Source organism: Larimichthys crocea, chromosome XXIII (genome assembly GCF_000972845.2).
Source record: "Larimichthys crocea isolate SSNF chromosome XXIII, L_crocea_2.0, whole genome shotgun sequence".
Lineage (NCBI taxonomy): Eukaryota > Metazoa > Chordata > Actinopteri > Sciaenidae > Larimichthys > Larimichthys crocea.
Window position 1 is genome coordinate 2,451,226 of NC_040033.1, and position 19,971 is coordinate 2,471,196.

The 19,971-nt window shown below is 44.5% G+C and overlaps 2 protein-coding genes across 2 annotated transcripts; one reads left to right on the forward strand and one right to left on the reverse strand.

Moving 5' to 3' along the window:
* Positions 1 to 1,965: 1,965 nt before the first annotated feature.
* tnfsf10 (TNF superfamily member 10) lies at positions 1,966 to 11,196 on the forward strand. The gene is made up of 6 exons (XM_019254497.2): positions 1,966 to 3,009; positions 3,829 to 3,954; positions 7,489 to 7,534; positions 7,658 to 7,774; positions 7,929 to 8,173; positions 8,973 to 11,196. The coding sequence occupies exons 1-6, from the start codon at positions 2,902 to 2,904 to the stop codon at positions 9,180 to 9,182; spliced, it is 852 nt and encodes a 283-aa protein (XP_019110042.1). The 5' UTR covers positions 1,966 to 2,901; the 3' UTR covers positions 9,183 to 11,196.
* A 1,521-nt stretch (positions 11,197 to 12,717) lies between these two features.
* On the reverse strand, positions 12,718 to 19,612 carry msl2b (MSL complex subunit 2b). The gene is made up of 3 exons (XM_027274110.1): positions 18,180 to 19,612; positions 14,684 to 16,032; positions 12,718 to 13,885 (listed from the first exon to the last, which is right to left on the reverse strand). The coding sequence occupies exons 1-3, from the start codon at positions 18,319 to 18,321 to the stop codon at positions 13,586 to 13,588; spliced, it is 1,791 nt and encodes a 596-aa protein (XP_027129911.1). The 5' UTR covers positions 18,322 to 19,612; the 3' UTR covers positions 12,718 to 13,585.
* Positions 19,613 to 19,971: the final 359 nt, after the last annotated feature.

Genomic DNA, 19,971 nt, shown 5'->3' on the forward strand with positions numbered 1-19,971 from the left:
TTGATTTTACGTATAAAGTTGGTGTTTTATTCCATATTTTAAAAATGTCTGTAGATTTTTACGATGAAAGACTGAAAGCATGACAGTAAAAGGCTGTAAAATATGCCATTAAATATGGAGTTTAACTGTATAATTAACAGTCTCTAATATAAAATACTACTTTAACTAAAGTAGTATAAATAAAGGTTTGTGTTTTACTGTAAACGGGATAGTACATTCACATCTCACCACATGTTTTACAGGCTTTTACCGTCACGGTTTGGCAGTTTTTTCACTGTAAAATCTACGGACATTTCTTACAGTGAGTGCATGGACCGTTTTGACTCTGATTCTCATATGTTCTCGTTGCTCTTTATCACACACAGTTTACAGACTCTGTTACCCCCAGCAGGCCCTGCAGGCGTAGCAGTGGAGCACAGTGAAACCTAAGTGGGGAGCGTCTCCCGGGGGGGATGACGGGGCGTAGGAACCAGATTGAGGCCAGATGTTTCAGCACACAGGACCACGACCCATTTATAGGCTCAGCCCGCCTCACTGCACTGATAACAACAGGCTGCTCACAGCACTGATAGACATTAATGCAAACCTTCTAATTCAAGTATTTTTTTTATGTTTGTGTGTGATTGTACCATCTCCGGGCTTGAGAATTATTTTTGGAAGTGCTCTAAAATGCTTGTGCAGTCAGCCTAAAAATAAGGCTACTTATGAAGTGGAGTTTTAGTGGAAAGCAGCCGTAGATTCAGAGGATATTTGTGGAGATATAAGTATATGAAGGGTGTTAACAACAACAGGAAAAAGAAGCTTTTGGGCCAAGTGTTAAAAGTCAACATCTTAATAGCATGGATGATCGTTAAAGAGTTGTTTTTTTTTGACGTTGAGTTTAAAAGAGTATTAAATTTCCTACTTTCCATCATTGACTGATACGACACCACAAAGAGACAACCTGCTGAATTTACTGTTCGGTGTCAGAGGTAGTTTCCTGGCAGGAGCCCTGTGGCACACAGGAACTGATGTGTTGTAACAAACAGACAAAGAAGACAGAGTAAGCGCTGGTTGGTTTCACCTCGCTCTGAAAACAAAGTCAAAGTCTTTTAAGTTTGTTTTGGATTTGGCTTCAACCGATGAGGAGATACAGAACAGAGAGATGAAGATGAAGTTTCTTTTTCATCTCGACAAGCAAAGCCGTACAATTATTTACCAGCTCCCCCGTGCACCATCAACTGTTTTAAAGTGGAAAGAGAGTTCTGCAGGGACCAAAATGAAGACATTTAAAGGACCACTGTGTGCTTTTGTAGTGGCATCTCGCTGTTTAGTTGTTGATTGCAAACCCCTCCACTCGCCTTCCTTTCCATGAATAAAGGAGAAACTTTGGTGACCATGAAATGCAAGAAAAAATGACTAGAGCAAGTTCTTTGGTTTCTTTGTCCTGTTTGTAAAAGGACCTGTGTGATCTGTAGATGTTCAACAGTTCTTCAGGTGATTAATGAAAACATGGTTATGCAAATTATATTTAATATTCTTATAATTAGAGGCCCCTAAATCTTACACACTAGATTTTTTAAGAATCACTGTTGACAAACTACAGCATTTCTTCACTATTAGTACAAAGTCCAATAATAAAAACGTTTTAACTCCAGCTTTGTATGTTAGCTTCGTTGTAATGATTTACAGCATGGCCTACAAAGCCTAACAGACGCAGAGATAATAGATGTGATATCACGGTACAACATGTACAGCAAAATGGATGGAAAAAATGGATTCATATCTTCTATATCTGTATATTTTTATCATATCTGTGAACGCTAGCTTATGATATATGACCTTTTAAAGAGTTTAGTGCCATTTATTTTAAATTATATAAAAACATAAAGGCCAGAAAAGAAGAACAAAGATCAGCGACAGCTTTAATCTCTAAAACTTTTTAGTCATACTTGAATTTTCCACAAATCTTTTCACAGTTTCAATGCGAGCCAATGTTGGAAATTTAATAAGAAAAGTTTGGACTTTCATACTGACCTCATCACACCTCATCAACATACTTCCAAACTCTTTCCCATGCGCTTTATCCTTCAACAGAGTGGCAACAACGTTGAGTGAAAGAGAACATCATGTTTTTGTTACGCCGCCTGATAAAGAGTCAATGAGACATGGATTCACACAGATCCATTCACTGATATGATCGTGAAGACAGTTATATGTCCTGTCCTTAAAAGTCTTTTCCTCACATCAGGAAGACACATGATGGATGTACAGTACGACATGAGATAAAATATGGAAAAAAAATTGGAAACAAAGCAGATAAAAATGGGGCCCGGGGAAAAGAAAGAAATGCCAGGAACATTTTCTCTTGCATACATGTGGTCTGAGTAAGCATAGAGGGGCAAATCCGTCAGCGTGCCAAAGAAAAGCTTCATTTATGATTTTCTCCTGGAAAGATCCCTTTAGTTTTAAGAGCAGAATAGCTGAATGTATGTCACACAAGTGATGAAAACTTGAATTTAAGTTATAAAAGTCATGCTGTGCCACTCTAAAACATGATCTCTGGTCATATTCTGGTGTTTTGTTCTCACAGCAGAGCTCGGTGCAGCGATCTACAGCACAGATATGAACTTTAACAATGAACTCTGAAGGCTATCTGTGTTTTTCCAGCGCACAAATGAAACAATAATCTCTCCAGGAAAAATTCATAGAGGGAAAAAGTTCTTGTTCTCCAGGCCGGGCCCCGCCTCCTCCTCCGCCTCCTGCGCCACCACCTCCTTCTCCTTGCAGGGGACGGGGAGGGTAAGAAGTTAAGGAGTCAGCTCTCTCTCTCTCTCTCTCTCTGCCATTGTTCTTGTTCTGGAAGTCTGGGAACGAGACGGGACGACGCTGGGTCGGGTACCGGACGACGGGTCTGTCGTTATGACGGGCTCCGGTCCGAAGCTCGGGGTCCTGCTGCTGCTGGCGGTTCTGCTGCAGACTGTGGTGGTCACCATCACCGTGCTGCACTTCACCACTGCTCTCAATTCTGTAAGTAAGAGCGAAATAAATAAATAAAAAGGTTCGGACGGAGACGCGCGGAGGCTTTTACGCACGGCGAGGTGGGCGCGAAGTTGTTCGGCTTTTGAACGCATCCTCAAAAATAGATTTTTTTTGTTGACATTGAACACTTGGCTGCACTTTCTACAAACTTTAGCGCGTAATTTATTGTTGACAGTCTTTTGAGGGAAACTCTTTTGATGCGCTCTGCTTCCCTTTGCTGCGCTCCAGAGCACAAATAGGTCCAGGACACGTCCAATTTCCTTCTCTTTCTTTGCACAATGCAACGCACTCCCATGGTGAATAAAGCTGAAGATTTGAACTACGCAGATTCATGCGGGGATGCACGTTATTTGTGCATTTGCGCAGAGGATAAGGAAGTAAAGAGCTCTGGCAGAGGTGGACTGCAGCAATTTTTATGATTAGCTGTGATTATCATGAAGTGTGTGTGTGTGTGTGTGTGTAGTTGCTGGACTCACTCTGCTTGTTTTGGTGAAGCCAGAGTCCTTTGGTTACCTGGATTCAGTCCAATCCAACTCAGTCTGTGTTTACAGCAGTCAATCATTAACCCAGATGAGATGTTAGCAGCAGTCTGTCAGGAAAATGAAACCCAAACAGACACATGCCAGGAAAATCATGTTGACTCAGGAGAAACTTTATGGCTGATTGTGATTCAGCTTTGTCTAATTGAATCTACAAACTTGTGTACAGTGAGGTTCACCTTCCCCGGGGCGTGTGTTTGACGAGATCTCAGAAGAGACGTTTGTTCTAATTGTCCGATGCTCTTCTTGACACTTCCACTCTGTGCAGATGAAAGAGACGTTTGCCAGGAGCAGCGTTTCCTGCCTGACGGGCGCCGACCTGCAGAGCATCACGGCCGTACGAGGGGATCCGTGCTGGCAGGTCACTCAGCAGCTTCATCTGCTCATCGAGAAGGTACGGTGAAGCCCCACAAAGCTTGACTAACCCTCGGTATGGAGTATGACTTCACTGCCCTGCAGCACAACATGGCTTTTACATATCAGCGTTTGTTGATCAGTATTAATGACTCAGCAATTATTTGGCCAGCTGCTGAGATTTCTGGCTCTGAAAGCTCCGTTTTTTTCTCCTTTCTGGCCTGCTCCGGATAAAAAAAAAAGTCCCCCACCCACTGCTGGAGTTCGGAGACATGACTTATCTCTCCACACTTCAGCTGCACGGGGCCAACAAAGCGTGCGATAAAAGCAGCTTTATTACGAGTGTTGCTATTGTTCCAAGGTCTCTAATGTTATCATACTTTTTTAGAACTGGGAGTTTTGTGCTGATGAGTGTGTTTCAGTCGAGCCACATGCTGGTTTCATCCCAGGAAAAGGGGAGTAAAACTAAAAAGACGCATTGTTTGACGGCATGTAAAGATGTTTTGGAGACTTCTGTCCTGCCAGAATGACAAATATTCAGTCCTGAGCACAGTCAAGGAGAGTTTGAACCCATTCAGAGCTGAAACTATGAATTGATTTACCAATAATCAATAATCCATCATTTGTTTGAGTCATGTTTTCAAACATTTTCTGCTCTCAGCTCTGCAAATGAGAGTGTTTGATGGTTGTCTCTGAGTTTTGGTGAATTACTCAGATATAAGAAACATTTGAAGATGTAACTCTGGAAAGTTACAGCGAGCTTTGGGGACATTTTATTAAATGGTTCATCGATTTATTGAGAAAGTAATTGGCAGATTGCGCCAGTTGCAGCCATGAGACAACCTCTATGGCTGTAAAGTGAAGCCAAAAAACTGCAGTTCCTCTAACGTCCACTTGAGGCTGGCTCCAGAAGTGAGTCAGTCTCCATAAGTCCCCATGTTCAAATGTCCAAATTCACAGCAGAAATAAACATGTTTACAGCCTGGTACAAAAAACAGTTTTGGTCTCTGTAGCTAATTTCCCCGTTCATGACAACTGTACTGAGGGTGAATTTACATACAACTCACCTGTTCACATTATATTAAGACTTAAAGTTATCATCTTTGCCCATTTTGGAGTTGGTGGAGGCCGGACTGCCAAGATACCTGCAGTCAGAGCGTCCACACACTGACTTTTGGGGGACGTCACGACGACTACATCATGTTTTATACAGTCTCTTGTTAAATGTGTTTAGTTTTGCAACTATGAGCCTGTTTTTGTTTTATTCATGCAGAATTAAAAACATAAAGTACTTGAATACCTTGGAAGTGGCCTCCTTTTAAAACAAAGTCCTTGAAATTCAAACGAACCACATAACACTGCCTTAAATTTTGACCAAAGTTTTGTTCATCAAGTCAAAATTTAAATTGCTCGTCCATAGAAACTTTCGGTCTCGACTTAAACCGGAGATTCTGCAGATTAATTCCATACCTGATACCTGGTGCCTACATTACCCACAATGCAGCTTTACTGCTGGCAGTTGGATCAGAGATTGAGGCATTTTATTTAAAAGCAGCTACAGAGATATCATAAACTCACGTTTTTCATATTCAAACTCGTAGTCTTTGACGCTCGGTTGACGAGCTTCTCTCTGGAGACACTAGAAAAACCTTTACACAACTTGTTTGCACACGTGCAGTAGTAGAAAATAACAGGAGAATAGATTCTTGTACATAATGATATACACATTTACAGGAGGACAAGACGTTGCAGTATATCATCTCTTGTTGCATCATATGAATCTGCTTAAAAAATCTGCTTCCCTGTTCACAGCGGAAAGATAATTTTTCATACCGACGGGGGAAGTTTTCTTCACAAATCTGCCTGAAACAAAACGTGAATTTCAGCACCTCGCTTTCACTTTTTAAGACTGAAGGAAGGACAGTTCGTAAAAGTTCTTCTTCTTCTTATTACGAGAGGGATTTCCCGTGCTGCCGTTCTCAGAACCTTCAGGAGGAAAAGATGCTAAAATGATACCAAATCACTGTCTGCAGACGACACAATGAGCTCCTTCATTGCTGGAGATGTGATGTGATGTGATCCTGTGTGGTTTAATCAGCACAGGAATGTGTTCACCTGCCCTGCACACACGCACACCACACACACACACACACACACACACACACACACACACACACTTTGTGCACATTGTTTGTTTTCGTTCCCGTCTCCTGGTTCTCCTCCTCTGACTTCGTTGCTCTCTCTTTAATAACACAAGTTCGGGAATTTTCTGACCCGGCTGCTTGATTAAATTTAGTTCAGAGTATAAACATGTTGTTGGGACATGTTCGAGCCAGAACGTCGGGTTGTGCTCACAGAGTGAATTCACATTTTAAAGGTCTGTCTTGTGTAGTTTTACCTTTTTAAAGGTCCAGCGTGTCAGATTCAGGAGGCTCTATTGGCAATAATATTATTTAGTATGTTTCCATTACCTGAAAATAAGAATCTTTTTTTATTTTTGTTACTTAAAAATGATCTTTTTATATCTACAGTGAGAGCAGGACCTCTTCCACAGAGTATTCTACAGTAGCCCTGAACAGACAAACCAAACTCTGATCGAGATACGACCTTTTGCTTTTCATGTGAGCTTTTCCTGCATGCTTAGAAGGACAGGGTGAAATGTCGGAGAGTATTGCAATCTGCAACTTCACCACTAGGTGCCACTAAATCCTACATACCGGACCTTTTAAAGAACGAAATCTCTGTGAAACTCGGCTACCAATTTGCATATTTGGTGTCACACATCAGCTCAGAGAAGCTCAAAGCGTGGTGTCTCTTTCTGCCTCCGCTACAGAGACCAAAACTGTTTTTTGTACCAGGCTGTAAACATGTTGTTGGACATTTGAACATGGGGACTTATGGAGACTGACTCACTTCTGGAGCCAGCCTCAAGTGGACGTTTGAGGAACTGCAGTTTTTGGCTTCACTTCACTTCGTGCAGTCTGAGAACGATCTCTGATTGAACGCAGGAAAATTAATCTCATGAATGAGTTCTCAGTTATTACTGAAGGTGTAAAAATATTTTTAAAGTGGAAACGTCTACTGGCAGCAAAAGGAAATGCAACAACGCTGCATGTTATTTATTATAGTAATCATATAATGTTATGGAAAACATATTTCACAGTTCCAGAATTTTCTTTTTCTCTTCACGTTTGGAAACAAACTGAAATCTGAAATGTCCAGAGTCCACTGCAGTTTATGAAACCGTTTTCATCACTTTGGCAGCAGTCGGATCATTTTGAGCCAATTCATTGTGTAAAGGAACGTAAGACACAGGGAAGAGGGGGGGAGGAAGGGGGTCGATTACCAGAGAAGGATCTGTTACCGACCCGAACATGAAGGCTGCCTTTTATTCAGCGCAGCAAACTTCCTGATCCTCATGTCAGCACAATTTCATGGTTAAAGTCAAACAAAAAGCCGCAGCATTGACCTGTGGAGTGAGCTTATGTGGCTCTTCTTGGCAGACGGTGGTCTATATGTTTTGAGTTTATAAATTTTAGTTATTGTTGTTTATTAATATTTCTGCTGTTTACAGTCTTTGTCTCAGCGTTACCAGAGGCAGATTTCATCGGCAGTCAGAGGTAAGAAAACTGACCTCCTGCATGTTGAAGATTAATCTTTATTACACGACGTGTTATTGTTCTGGAGAGTCATAGCTCAAAGTTTCCTTCAAAACTCTCCTGATGTTATTTCTCCGTTGTTAGATGAAGTATCTCGGGTGCTGCCCTCACTTGTGATGGTCGACAGGGCTTCACCTCGCCCCAAAGTCGCGGCCCACGTCACCGGTAGCTTTGTGCCCAAACTGGGGCGAGACGGAGGAGGTGAGTCCTGCAGAAATGAACACGCAAATCTATCCCGTGTTTTGGTTTAAAGTGGTCCATCTTAACCATTTTAATTGGGTCTTAATCAGACTGAAATGTTGCATCACAACACTGATTTATTAAATTAAATTGTGAATATGTTCGTTTCCCATAGCTCCAGTCTCTGCTGGACGTCGAGTTCAGGGCCAGAAGATCTCGTGGTGGGAAGGGCAGAAGGGCCTGGCCTTCCTCCAGGATGTCGAGCTGGTGGACGGGGAGCTGGTGGTGCCGCAGCCAGGCCTCTACTACGTCTACGCCCAGACCTACTTCAGACACACCCACTCCCTGGAGGAGGAGGGCGAGGACGGCGAGGAGGCGGAGGACAGAGGGAGACCCTTGCTGCAGTATGTCTATAAAAAGGTGAGGGTCGCCATCATGCAGCTCTGATTTCAGGACGTAGGTTGTTGTTCCACTGAACACCTGCAGACTCAGTGACTCACAGCAGAGCGCCAACGTAGGACGGTGGTCTCCTGCGAGTCTGACTCATCAAATGCTGTGACTAACGTGAGTCCAGACAGTGAGTTTGTGTCACACCACAACAAGGCAGACATCCAACTATAGCCGCTTTCTGCTTTGTCGGCTAAAAACAAATCTATTGAAGGTTCAGCTGGAGGCATGTGTGCCTCAATAAAAGCTGATGAGTAGTTTATAATCAGCCGTGATAGAACAGATGTAATCTCTTACAATACGTGACAAAGTCTCATGATTTAAAGTTAAACAGGATTTCGGATGTTTCTCGAGAGACATTTAAGTTACATCAATGTTCCAGACCGTGGGCTTTGAATATTCTTTACATTTGGATCGCAGATGTGTGGAAGGAAGGAATTTACTTGAAACTGAACCGAGACCAAATGTGATTAGAAGCAAACATGACAAGCTGTAAAATTCTGGAAAGGCTTGAAGAGCTACGCGTCCGTTATAACACGCTACACGAGATAATTGACGCCCATCGTCGTTCCCGAACAGATCATAACCGTTTTTACTAATCAAATCAAAACGGATTGATCAGAAATGATGCCAGCTAGAGTCCAGCAGTTACTAATCAATCAGCTGATCTTAGTTTGTGTTATTTCGACCTGATCGCTGCAAAGTCCGACTTTCATACGACCCCACCACCGCAGTGTCAACACATCTTACTCACCTCTGCTTCTCCCACCAGGTGAGCTCCTACCCGGTTCCCATCCTGCTGATGAAGACGAGCCGAACCTCCTGCTGGTCCCGGGGCTCCCAGTTCTCTCTGCACTCCGCCCACCAGGGGGGTTTGTTCCCACTGAGCAGCGGCGACCGCCTGTTCGTCACGGTGACCAACGCCTCTGCTGTGGACATGGACGAGAAGAGCAGCTTCTTCGGGGCGTTTCTCATCAGCTAGACGGTCAGGATGCAGGACTCAAGATCGCGGGTTGATCGAGCAGATCTGCAGATACCGTCACGTTTTTTTTTTTGTTTTTTTTTTAACGTTTGTGATGAATTAATGTGTCTGTTGCAGCTGAGAACTTTTAATGAACCCAGAAACTGAGAAACCGCAGCAGCGTTTCAGCGTGAAGATCACAAACCAAACACTGGGTTTCCTGGATGTGTGAGAGCTAATCAAACTCAACAGATTTTTGTATTAAAGTCGGCGTTGCTTGGACTCGCCAGAGATTTCAGTTAAGTTGTTTTTAGATTTTCTGAATTATGTTTCCGAACTTGACAAAATATCGTATTGTTAATCACCAAAGCGTCTGTAACTGTGAAAGGTTCGCTAACGCGCATTAAGCAGACTGTCCTCTGAGCTGACATCCGGCACATCAAGGTTGAATCGCATTGATCGTATCCAAACCATTTGGACCGACCCCTGATTCATCATCTTTTTTTGGCTTTTTTTATCCACAGTAATTCAAAAAGTTGCATGCAAGAAAAACACAAAATGGGTCAATGTGATAACCTGAAGCCTGAGTGCATATATTGGCAATATCATGCTTGCCGGTTTTCCAAAACACTTTTCTCAGCAGTCTGGTAACTCGCTACTAATCTAGTGATCTACTGTAGCTTAACTGTGTTTTAAATTTTGTAAAAGTTTCTTAAAACTTGACTCACAAATACACAAACCTGCAGATTCTCCACAAGGAGGCGCTGCTTGGATATTGTAAACTCAGCCGAGCGACGCCGCCTATAGGAAGGTGAAGTCGTAGCAGTTTATTCACTTTTATATCAAATGCCGGATGATTAATTCTTCACTGAAAAACTGGGTCGAAATGTTTGTATGAAACTCACCTGGCTAAACTTACGTGATTATCCGTGAGTCCACCCTGTGACTCTGGATGTAAAGATGTAAATATTGTTCTATATTTTGTGTGTTTTTATTTTTCTAATCAGCCTTTCAGAGTCTGGAGCTTTCGGTTAATTCTCTTCTGCCGTTTTATGTTCCCGCGGTGAGATGTGCGAACATGTGAGCGTCGAAGCCTGAACCGAAACCGGCTACCGTTAGAGACCTTTCTGACATTTGGGAGAGTGTTCGTCCGAGGTGTTGAGTTTTACTGTAAAATAAAAAAAAACAAACATTGCTCTTCGCTAATCAGACTCTGTGCTGTGTGTTTTCTCTGGCAAGCATGTTGGCTCATCTTTCGTAACCGTTCTCCAAATTGGAGCATTAAATGCTCCCTCACTGGTCGGTATTCTAGGGCGTTCGTGTCATGTTGGATCAACTGCAGATGTGACATGCAGACCACCAAACAGCAGGAACGTGGAGTTATTTTGTCTGCAGCTCGTCTGATTTGCGCGTGATTGTAGTAAACCAAAATTATCGGTTACGCAACCGGACGAATCGGTGAATACTTGAGCTAGAAGGTTCATAAAGACAAACAAGAAGTCTTTACTTGAGGTCTACTAACTTTAAACCTCAAGCTCAGTCAGATTCACTGATTCGTCCAGTTTTAGCGCGCCAACACTGTTTTTCCCCCCAATATGACACGAATGCAGCGTTCACTGTAGCACTTGTATAAAAATCACGGCACTTCTCGTCGATTTCTTGTGTTTTCTATGAACGTGTAGACTTTCTTTACTTTTTTTTTCTTTTAAAGTGTTGTTGTATCTGCAAAGATCACTGTGGGAATTGTATACTCCAGGACCAAACATAGTAGTTATTAGTTTTAAGGCCGTATTTGTGCTCCTTGATATGAATGTACTGACACAAATCTGTAGTTTTAAGACTAATTATGAGACGTTCTGTCTCCATATAACTGAAAACATCCACCTGTAAATCATCAAAGAGTGCGCACCTGCACATTAATCAGGCTGTAGACGAACTAAATTTTAAATAATTTGCCAGATTGACCGAAACTAAATGTGAATGTAAATAACTGGGGTTTATGTCTGTAAATATGTGAAATAAAGACACTGAAAAAGGAACTTGTGACACCTTTGATAGTGTTTCGTCGACGCTTTCTTCACAATGTTTGTCTTGTATACTGATTATTGAAGAGTTCTACTCTAAATGTCAGTAAAAGTACTCACTGTGCAGTGAAAGGTTCTTTGTCTGTGTTTTTCTATTATATCTGATGTTTTTGTGGCTGTAGAAGAAGTCAATTATACATTGTTGGCTAGTTTAATCTACAGCAAAGCATCATCGTCTATGAGATCACCATATGTTTGAAGCATCGCTCGGAAAAACAGCCTGTGTTCAGTTTCCTTACGACGACTTCCAGCTAATCCAAGAGTTTATTCAACTTAATTTGGAGATAACCAAACACATTTGGTGAATAAAGCTGCAGAGTGTACTGGAGAAGAGTTGCACAACATGTTTTAAAGCTTCATGCATTAGTTATTTTCTCTTTTTTCATAGATAACAGTGATATCAAGTAATCAAACTGGCATTTAAGGTGTTAAAATCCTTAAAATGATTGAATAGTTTGGAAGTTTTATGGAGATTAATGCAGAAAAATAAAAATTTGAATTCCGAAATTTGTCGAGAGACTTTGTTACAAAATAAGTGTTGAGAGTTAAGAGAATAAAGAGTGACACATCACACACTGTGACAGCCTGGCTTAATCAAAATGAAAACATAAAAATCATCCGATGTTCATTAAATTCTGGGTCAGCAATGCTTTTAACTTTAAATCACAGCTCTAGTTCATGTGAGAACAGATGTAGTGTTGAGTATTTTGGCAGCTGATTAGTTTAATTTGTTTAATTTATTGAGAATAGACGTGTTAGTTGAAGAAAACCTTTAATTCATCTTCATTAGGTTTAATTCATTGAAGGTGTTCTTGTCCTGCAAAATGAAGCTCCACGCTGACATCTAGTGTCTAACCTCAGCGGTGCGGGGACGACAAATAATCACACGACACTTTTTTAAAGTTTTTGATTTTCTTTCTTTTTTGTGGAAATATGTTACAGTTATATTACAGTTATTTAAATGCCCCGAGGGAGAACAAAAAAAAAAAAAAAAAAAACTTGTTTGGAGACGCCAGAAACTAACACTAAGAAGGAGACGGCAACTTAAACTTGAGACAGAAAGTCCAGACTGGGTCGACAGGAAGAGAGAGGAGGCGGAACCGCCGCCCCGACGCGTAAACCTACGTCAGGCATACGTCCAATAAATACTGCAAATGTTGTTAAACGCAACTTATTAAAAACAAAAAGACGAGTTCTTCAGTTCTTTGTGGTATTTAGCAGCATGTGTGTAGCTTCCAGAAACCAAGAAGAAGAAAAAAAACCTGTGAAGAACAAGAAGAAGAAGGCGAGGGGGCCTGCAATCAACCAGAGCTTTCAAACACGAGTAACAAGAACAGAGGGGAAATGTGCTGAGAGGCCAGTGTGGAGAGGGGACAAAGTGCTTAATACAAGAACACACAAATGATTAAGTGTTAACTCGACGGTCCGGGTGCAAGATTCGACTTCCACCAGCCAAAATCTGTCGTCTTATATGATTTTTTTTTTTAGTACATAATAACATCTTAGATTAACGTGAGGGCGTCTGACAGAGTTTAAACTGAAGCGTACACCAGGCTGGTGGTGGTGGTGGTGGTGGTGTCCCGTCACGTCCCGGTTCTTACAGGTATCAAAAAATGTTTTAGAGTTTATAAAATATGATCCAACCTTTTACCAGTGTGAAAATATTCTGGTTGACTGCAGGTCTGCACCCGCTTCCGTTGTTTGTCGTTTTTTTTTTTAATGTAACTTAAAAAATATATCATAAAACGTCTTCTTAGATGGAAACCGATGAGTCCATGTACAAAAAGTTCTTTCTTTTATATAAATTACACCAGTCTCTGATGATGATGATGATGATGATGTCTCCGTTCACCTCCAAACCGAACCCTTCCCCTCATACATACACACTCGCACGCACACACACATACACGCACAAACACTCCCACCGTAGCTACACAACATGCTCTACACATTACCCATAGTAGAGAAGAAAACAAACAGAAACAAACAAACTCTATCCCCACTGAAATGAAATCTCTGCACGTACAGTAACGCTACATCTCCTCTTCCTTCTTCGCTTTCCTCTCGCTGCATCTGTATGCGAGACCGCAAGCATGGTGCAGTTTCGGGCGACGGACGGAGGGCGACTCTCCTAGTGACCCTCGCTTAAAATCGCCCGACCACTGTAGCTGCCTTGTTCTGGCTCCGCCACCGCAGGTCCCTGGCCACGCCCCGGGTGGATAACACCCAGCTTGGCGGGGCGGCGGGAGGGGGCTGCGAGGTTGGGTGTAAGGGGTGGGTGGAGGTGGTAGGGGTGGGGAATGTGCGTAACGCCACGGACACGAGAGAGGAGGCGAGACCTCAGCAGTCAAACCGCATCTCCAGTGAATCGTCAAAGCCCCTGTTGTCGTGTCCCGTCCCCGACAGGAAGGCGGCCGTGACGGGGGCCCCTGTCGCAGTGGTGACGTTGAGGAGGGTGTTGCCGGGGGAGCTGGTGGTCGGGCTACGGAGCGCCGCCGCGGTGATACTGGTGAGGTTGATGCCCAGCGTGAGGCGAGTCTGTTCCAGGGCTTTCTCCGGCACGGCGAAGGCCTCCAGCTTCTTCTCTCCGTTGGCCATATAGGAGTTCTGGCAGCCACGACAGATACAGTCCAGACACGCCTACGAGGGGAAACAACCAGAGTTAACAACCAGAACATTTCCCGAGTGTGTCTGATGCTTTCTGCCCAGCAACAAGCTGAAGTCAACTACCAGCTCCACCAATCAGAGCAGAAAGTTCACTTCTACCTTGGACACATTTGCCAAAACCGTTGGTCGTAAGGCGGCATCACCTTGTTGAGCATGTCCACACTGAATTTGAGTGGCTAAATTTTTTTAAATGTGACCGCTAGAGTCTGGAAAAGAACCGGTGCTCCTCTAGAAACTTCTGCTCTTAGTTAATATGCGAGTAGACGGGGCAGTTGGTGGATGATCTGAGCTAAGTCTGACGGCTTCAGCAGGTTGATGCGAGTGAGATGACAAACTTTCCTACAACCCTACGTGAAAATGACGTCTGTAGTGAAATATGTGGCCGTGTTTTTGCGTCCTGCTTAAAAATGACACGGACAAAATAAGACAAACAAGTATGAATAACAACACTGTGCCTTGTGATTGGCACTATCAGGCACACTAACAACATGATCCAATAAGTAACGGATCACCTGCAGAAAGGTCCCGCATCACGAGGCGCTGTGGTCGAGAAAAGGTTTGGGAACTCTAGAGGTTCCAACTTCGCTACTCGCAGACAATATTTCACCTCCATGAACGACTCCCAGAGAAACAAATTAGTCATGAAACTACAGAGCGGTACAAACAAACACGAGCGATCGGTTAAATGTAACGAGTCCCCGGGCGGACGTTCAGCAGCATCAGCAACAACGCTGAGCGACACAGCAGACTGTGCGTGTGTGATGTTCTCACCTTGCGGTTGGAGTAGCAGGGGCAGCGCTGCCCCCTGCAGGTCAACACAGAGGGGTTCTGTGTTGCCCGGCCACACTTGCAACCCTTCTTCTCCACGGGCTTCTTGTACAGTGGCTTCGAGGGGCTGGGTGGGTGTGTCAGGGGGTGCGCATGTGGGTGTGGGAGTACTCTGTCGCGGGGTTGTGCACGGGGCTTTGGTGCCCCTTGCCTGGCCTTGGTGTAAGCCTTCTTGGGCCCCCCATGGTGCTCCACAGTCTTTTTCAACGCCTTGTTGGAGACGAGCACAGTCTTGCCCACCTTGGGGGGGCCGCCGTTAGGCACCGGAGCCAGGTGTGGATGGGGCGTGGCGGCGGGGAACTTAGGCTCCTGTTTGGTTGTGGCACCGGGGTTGGGGTGATGCGGGGAGCTGTTGGCACCGAGGGGAGGCCCTCGCAAGAGGCTGGAGATGGGGAGGGGCTGCACTTTCTCGCTGTCGCTTTCCGAGCGAGAGCGCTTGCGGTGGTACCGAGGGGGGACGTGGGGGATGACCGTGGAGGGCTGAGGGGGAGGCTGAAGCGAGGGCTGTGTGTGTGGTTGGAGGGGGCGAGGGCTGTTCTCCGGTGGGAGGGAGGGGATGAGGCGGGAAGAGTCAGATGGGCAGTGAGGCCCGTTGAGACTAGACTGATGTACAGAGGAGGGGCAGTCCGGTTGGGGGTTTGGTTCAGGGTCATTGTCAGTCTCCAGAGTCCTGAGCACCTCCTCAACACTTAACAACAACGGCCCCCCGCCGTGTTTCAGGTCATCCCCGAAAGTGCTGATGTCGCAAAGCCCCGCATCCCCGCTCACACACACAGGGATCTCCTCCGAAAAGCTCTCCTGCTTCGCAACACCTCCACCTGTTTCTATGGTGACGGGTTGCAGGGAGTCCGAACTGACCAGGCCGTTACAATCATGCAGCCCGTTCACGCTCACGCCGCTCGGCTCCTCCGCCTTGAGCTCCTTCGTCGGCGGGCCCTCGTCGGGCTCGGAGGTGGACGCCGCCTGCGACTGGCCGACTGAATCCGAAATGTCCTCCGCCTCCGGCTCGCTCTCGGCCAACGTGAGGCCCTCGTTGAGGATGGCCTGGAGGTCCGGCGAGTCGCTGGCGGCGCTGGCTATGTGCGGGGCGAGCGGCGAGCGGGTGATGTAGAGACAGAGCTTCCTGTAGCAGTGGACGAGCAAGGAGAGCTGCCGGTTTTCCTCGAAGCGGGAATAGTCCTTACACCAGCTACAGGACGGCTTCAGCTGCATCCTCTGACCTTTACAGCCTCGACAGACGTAATGCTGACATGACGAGTCGGTGGGAGCGATGGGGTCCTGCAGGAGGTTACCTGAAGGCGAGAGGAGAAAGAGCAAACATCTAAACATCTTTTACTATTAACTTCCTCCCTTGTCGTGTTCAGCATCCTCAACCGACGTGCATTTGTAAACCTGAGTGGTCGCCTGGCAACTTGCCAGACTCGGATGACAACCGCTCTTTGAGAGGGGCTTCCTTAGCAACGCTGGTTGCTAGGGAGTGCAGCTGCAGATAGGAGGAAAGGATGAAGGTGCATTCATGAGAAACAACCGACCTCACACACACACTCACTGCACCACCTGACTGATAGATCCCACATGACTGCAGAAAGTCTATATTTAAACGCCGCGATGTATGGACCGCTCTCGCATCGATCTATTATTTACACGGCGGAGTTGGAGGAGCAGTCAATATGTGAGTGTAATGAAGCCGCTCTTCTTCTTCTTCAATACTCTTCGCAATCACGGCAACACAAATATCTCCTTTCACAGCTCGCCGCCGCTACGGGGGAGTTAATGCATTATGCATGAGTGGTGCAAACCGTGCACGGAATATACCACGAAAATAAATCAAAGGTGACGTTTGTTTACGGCCTAACACGCTCGGCTTCGCGAGCACCTCGTACAGCAACAACCACCGACATCTAAAAGTTGTGTATTAACCCTTTAAAGTATTTCTTTTACACAGGAGGCTGAGAGAGGCAGTGAACGCATCACATCCAGTGTGTGGACAGGCTGTTATTCAACATGATAAACAGAGAAACGCCCCGATGCTGCCAAACAGCACACACACACACACACACACACACACACACACACACACTCAGAGGGGGGGTGTGTCATGATGGGTGTAGCTGTGAATTACGGTGCGTTCACTGTGCTCCGGAAAACTGCAACCCCACATTTCAAAAACTCAACACCCCCCCCTGTGCAAACCTAAATTTCTCTGATGGTCTAACCTCAAATACAACACACTGCTGATCACAAGCCGTGGAAGAAGTATCCAGATCTTTTATTTAAGTAAACACACAGAAAGAAATATTACAAACATTTATATTGTTTAGATTTTTAGTACCTTCCTTATATTCTTTTTTTTTTTTTAAATGTAATGTTTGTTATGCATCAAAAACACCAAGACAAATTCCCTATAAAGGACGAAATACTTGGCGACAAACCTGATTCTGAGTATTACAAATTAAATCCCTTGTTATGCAGAATGTGTTATTGAATTATTATTATTATTATTAATGAATTACATGTTTTACAGTGTTTTAATGTTGCAATTTGTTTGGCTTTACGTCATATTATATTTATATAGTTCTCCTTTATTTATTGATTAGGTAAACAGTCCCGAACAATACATCATATTGAGCAACATTTTAAATCATCGTTAAATCATGAATTATTTTATTTCTTAATGCCAGTTACAGTGTGGATGTTTTATTATTATAATACTTGTATAAAAGTACTGTACTTTTATTATTTACTGGACTGTATTTAATCATGCTGATGGTATATGTAGCATGCTGTGACCTTGATTCATTTGTCGATTTATATATAAAAAGAAATATATTTCTGTTTTTACTTTTTATAGTTTTCTATTTGTACTAAGGTCTGCGCAGGTTTCATTTAAATCTTAAGGGTTAACTTTAACGCATGTTTACTGTGTCTCATGATGTTACTGCTACTAATAATATAATATTATTATTTAATATTATTATTTGTATCATGGTCACTTTACAATACTCTTTATATACCATGCCACTTTTATCCTCAGTACTTGTCTGTTTTGAAGGTTGATTGTTTCTCGTGTTTATTGTAGGTTATAGATATTTCTGATATTTTTTTACCTTTTCTACTTGTTTCTAATTCTGTAGTGTGTGCTTCACTTTCCTCTGCAGTAAATTTCCCCGTGGTGGGATGAATAAAGTAAATCTAATCTAATCTATTGTGTTATATAATAATATATAAGTGTAGAAAGATGATTTGACGGTGTAGGCAGGTGCAGCACTGCAGGAGGTTGCACTTGTTTACATCCCTGGTTTAGATATTTCCGATTGCACTTGAAAGCATCGCAGCTGACGCACGCACGTTACCGAAAACACCTCTGACCGGCTGCGTTACCACATTAGAATAAAAATAAATACTAATAATAAATAAAAATAAAAAAAGCAGGGCTTACCGCACACCAGGCAGGACAGGGACTGGCGGAAAAACGGCAGCAGCTTGCAGAGCTCCGCGAGGGCCCGGGGGTCTCGAGGGTCGCACTGCAGCACCGATCGACTCGCGGACACGTAGAGAGAGGTCGCGTTCACCGGGTTCATCTCAGCTGCCTGGTCCCCCCCCCTCTCCGGGGAGGGATGGAGGAGGAGGAGGGAGGAGGAGGGGAGGAGGAGGAGAGGGTGTGCACCTCCACCACCACCACCACCACCACCACCACCAGTCCCCCGGTTTAAGGTGTATTTAAAGTTAAAAAGTCACAAAGGTGCAAGCAGGTGCAGCAGGTGCAGCCCCGCCTTCAGGTGCAGTAGGTGCAGGTGTTAACCTCACATATACAGCAGCCTGCGCCGGGAGCAGTCCAGGTTACTCATCCCACAACAACAACAACAACAAAAACAAGAAAAATCACATCCACTCCTCCATCCTCAAGTCTTGCAGATTATTAAGAAGCAGGGCCGAGCATGCACATGTATAAATGAATATATATGAATATATATATAAAAAAAAGCTTCATCCGAGTGTGTTTCCATACAATCCGTGAGTTGTGGTTGAACAAAGCATCGTCTGCTGCTGCTTAGCTCCGGAACTCAAACAGCGGCTTTCGTGACAAAGTGCCCCGCTCTGCGACGCTGCTCTCCCGGCCACGATACATCCACAGTCCGCACGCATGCTCGCCTCTGGTTCTCACGTCCATGCCAGAGCCGTTATCACACAATGCATTTATTATTATTATTGTTCTTATTGTTGTTATATTAAACCACACAGACACACACAGAGGCTCGTTATGGTTGTGTTATTGTTCGCCGGAGATTCAAGGCGGCTCGACAACAAAACAGGCCGCCCCGTCTTGAGAAGCTCCTTCCTCGGGGAGAAACGCCGACAGCTGCACGTCGACGAGAAGCCGGATAGGTGATGGCGAGGCTGGGTGTATTACAGCAAAAATTATGTCCAAGCTCCGACGCTTGTGTCGGCGCGGAGAGAAACAAACCACCGGGGGAGCACCGGGCTCTCGTGACAGTGCTAACCCGCCTTAGCTGCACCGGGAAGCCGGCTACAAAAGCAAGGCCGCTCCGCCTCTTCTCGGGATTAGCGGGGCTCTGCCGTTCGCGCCGCTCGCCTCGGTGCCGGTGTAAGCAGCGAGAAGCGAGGGTTTAGGTGCTAATGCGTCCGCCTGCAGCTTTCGGTAGACCCTCAGAGTGCCAGCAGCGGACCGAAAGTGAATTAAATCCCTATTTGCTATCGTTAGCCGCGGAGTATCCCTCATACCTCCCGTCGTTTTTTCACACACAAACAAGGGGGCGCTGTCGCTCCGAAATATCGCGGGAACTCACGCACGCAGCGCGGGTAATTTAAAAAAACACAATGGAAGGTCCATCCGTGGTGGAAGCATGGTGGATTGGATCCATAGGGAATGTTTTGACACAAATAAAGTCTGAGAGACAAACAAATACATGTAAATCAGCTGGAAAAAAAAAAGAAAAATACATTTTTAGAGCCAGTATCAGGTTTACTTTACACAAGTGGCAGTATAAAGTGAGGGTCATCAACCTTTTTCAGCCACAAAGACCCTCCTTGGACAAGAGACAAACAGAACAGGGACCTCCCACATGTAATTACAATTTTAAAATGTGTCACATAATCCTGGCCTAAAATCAAATCAGATCAAATTTTATTTGTATAGCCCAAAGTCACAAAGTTTACAATCTGTACTGGGAGTGACACCCTCTGTCCTTAGACACTCGGTTCGAGTGAGG

Coding starts and splice junctions, on each gene's coding strand:
- tnfsf10 (XM_019254497.2), top strand. CDS start 2,902: ATGACGGGCTCCGGTCCGAAGCTCGGGGTCCTGCTGCTGCTGGCGGTT. Junction 3,955..7,488: donor TTCATCTGCTCATCGAGAAG/GTACGGTGAAGC, acceptor TGCTGTTTACAG/TCTTTGTCTCAGCGTTACCA. Junction 7,535..7,657: donor GATTTCATCGGCAGTCAGAG/GTAAGAAAACTG, acceptor CTCCGTTGTTAG/ATGAAGTATCTCGGGTGCTG.
- msl2b (XM_027274110.1), bottom strand. CDS start 18,321: ATGAACCCGGTGAACGCGACCTCTCTCTACGTGTCCGCGAGTCGATCG. Junction 16,033..18,179: donor CCTGTCCTGCCTGGTGTGCG/GTAAGCCCTGCT, acceptor TCTCGCCTTCAG/GTAACCTCCTGCAGGACCCC. Junction 13,886..14,683: donor CCTGCTACTCCAACCGCAAG/GTGAGAACATCA, acceptor TTCCCCTCGTAG/GCGTGTCTGGACTGTATCTG.